The following is a 2,418-nucleotide window of genomic DNA, read 5'->3' as shown; positions in this document are numbered from 1 at the left end:
CCTCACAGAGTACAGATATTTCAAGTAAGGCTGACCAAAATTCAGTCAAATTATTTTTCTGGAAATAAGAGACAATTATTTGAGGATGATATAAAATAATTACTTACTTACTTACTTGCGTCTGTTACTCCCAATGGAGCATAGGACGCCGACCAGCATTCTCCAACCCACTCTGTCCTAGACCTTCCTTTCTAGTTCTATCCAGTTTCTGTTCATTCTTCTCATGTTTGTCTATATTTCTCGGCGTCGTGTGTTCTTTAGTCTTCCTCTTCTCCTTTGGCCTTCAGGATTCCATGTGAGGGCTTGTCTTGCGACGCAGTTGAGATAAAATAATTAACCCCTTATTTACTCAGAAATTAATCAATAATATAAATACATGTAAACTATAAGATTGAAGATGGTATTGCTGATGTTTCAATGTGTATTCAATAAAAGGGATGTCGTAAAAAGATTCAATAATTAGTTAATTACTAGATGATCTGCTTCAACATCTGAGTTACCTGTTCCTGCCGTGTAGATAATTCAACAAGCTATCTATTTTTGTGCATTCCTGAAAAGTGTACGATCTTTGGTTGTACAAGTTATAAAAGGCCCAATCACAGATATTGTGGTTGGTGACAATATGAAGTGAAAAGAATGTACATGATTTAGATGTTGGTTGATTGGATTACTTACAACTTACTTGCGCCTGTTACACCCATCATCGAGGATCATAGGCTGCACACCAGCACTCTCCATTCAGCCTTGTAATGGGCAATCCTTTCCAGTTCCTTCCAGTTGTTATTCATCCTTTTCATATCTGATTCTATTTCCCGTCGTAATGTGTTCTTTGGCCTTCCTCTTCTCCGTTTACCTTCCAGATTCCAAGTTAGTGCTTGCCTTATGATGCAGTTTGGTGATTTCCTTAATATATGTCCTATCCCCTTCCAACGTCTTTTCTTAATTTCCTCTTCAGTTGGAAGCTGGTTTGCCCTCTCCCATAAAACGCTGTTGATGATAGTATTCGGCCAATGAATGTTGAATATTTTGCGAAGAAAACTGTTTATAAATACTTGTACCTTCTTGACGATGGTTGTAGTAGTTCTCCACATTTCAACTCTGTACAGTAGGACTGTGTTGACGTTCGTATTGAAGATTCTCACTTTGGAATTAGTTGACAGTTGTTTTAAGTTCCATATGTTCTTCAGTTGTATGAATGTGGTCCTTGCTTTGCCAATCCTTGCCTTTACATTTGAATCAGATCCTCCTTGTTCATCAATGATGCTAACTTCTAGCTAGCGATCATTCAATATTTATCCTCAGAATCGACCAAGAATGTCTAGAGTTTGATTTTCACACCTTAGATACTACCATTGATAGATTATTATCATCATTTCTATTAATAATTGATTAAAAAGTTATCAAATATGCATAATGATGAACATTTTCTGTTATCTCGTTTACTATTTCAACCAATTCTATGATAGATATCAATCAAAATGATGAAACAGAATTGTTCACTATTCAATATCCTTCAGACTATAAGTTGAATGTTCGTCGAGTAGTAGATGAGAACAATTCCTTGAATGAATCTTCAATATATTCAAAGTATAATCTAAAACAACTAGATCCAATTGAATACCAAACACTTAAGTATCCTGATTATTATATAAATCAAAACGATCATCGTCATCATCATCATCATCATTATGAACCACAACAGCAACAGCTACAGCAACAGCTACAGCAACAACAACAACAAGCGTATCGACGAAAACGTACCGCTTTTACTCAATCTCAATTATTCTATTTAGAACAAAGTTTTTTATGTCAAAGATATTTAAATGTTTTAGAACGTGCTGAATTAGCTATACATTTAGGTTTATCAGAAGGACAAATAAAGACATGGTATCAAAATAGACGGTAAGTAGTTCATTTCTAGAATGATACATATTAACTTTAATTGTCTTCTTTATAATTACTTACTTATTTACGCCTGTTACACCTCGTCGAGGAGCATAGGCCGCCCACCAGCATTCTCCATGCAACTCTGTCTTGGGCAATCCTTTCCAGTTCTTTCCAGTTAGCATTCATCCTTTTCATATCTACTTTTATTTCCCGTCGTAATTTGTTGGTTGGGCCTTCCTCTTTTCCGCTTCCCTTCACCATTCCAAGTTAGGGCTTGCCTTGTAATGAACATTGGTGATTTCCTTAATGTATGTCCTATCCGCTTCCAACGTCTTTTCCTAATTTCCTCTTCATTCTTTATAATTACCACTTTCATTTTTGGATCTAGATGAGTACTTTGGTAAAGATTAGTAATAATTGGATACAAACAGTCTAAATTGAATGGTGATTTTGATACTTCGTGAAGTCATATAGGTTACAAGCGTGAGTCAATTGAAGGTAGACCACCGAGGAAAACATGGAAGCACTGGA

At 35.8% G+C, this 2,418-nt stretch overlaps 1 protein-coding gene across 1 annotated transcript; it reads left to right on the top strand.

Moving 5' to 3' along the window:
- Positions 1-1,459: 1,459 nt before the first annotated feature.
- On the top strand, positions 1,460-1,906 carry Smp_189380 (putative homeobox protein; the record flags this gene model as incomplete). The annotated part of the gene is made up of 1 exon (XM_018795380.1): positions 1,460-1,906. The coding sequence occupies one exon, from the start codon at positions 1,460-1,462 to the stop codon at positions 1,904-1,906; it is 447 nt and encodes a 148-aa protein (XP_018649698.1).
- Positions 1,907-2,418: the final 512 nt, after the last annotated feature.

Source organism: Schistosoma mansoni, chromosome 2 (assembly GCF_000237925.1).
Source record: "Schistosoma mansoni strain Puerto Rico chromosome 2, complete genome".
Classification (NCBI taxonomy): Eukaryota; Metazoa; Platyhelminthes; class Trematoda; order Strigeidida; family Schistosomatidae; genus Schistosoma; species Schistosoma mansoni.
This window is presented reverse-complemented; position numbering and strand designations above follow the sequence as displayed.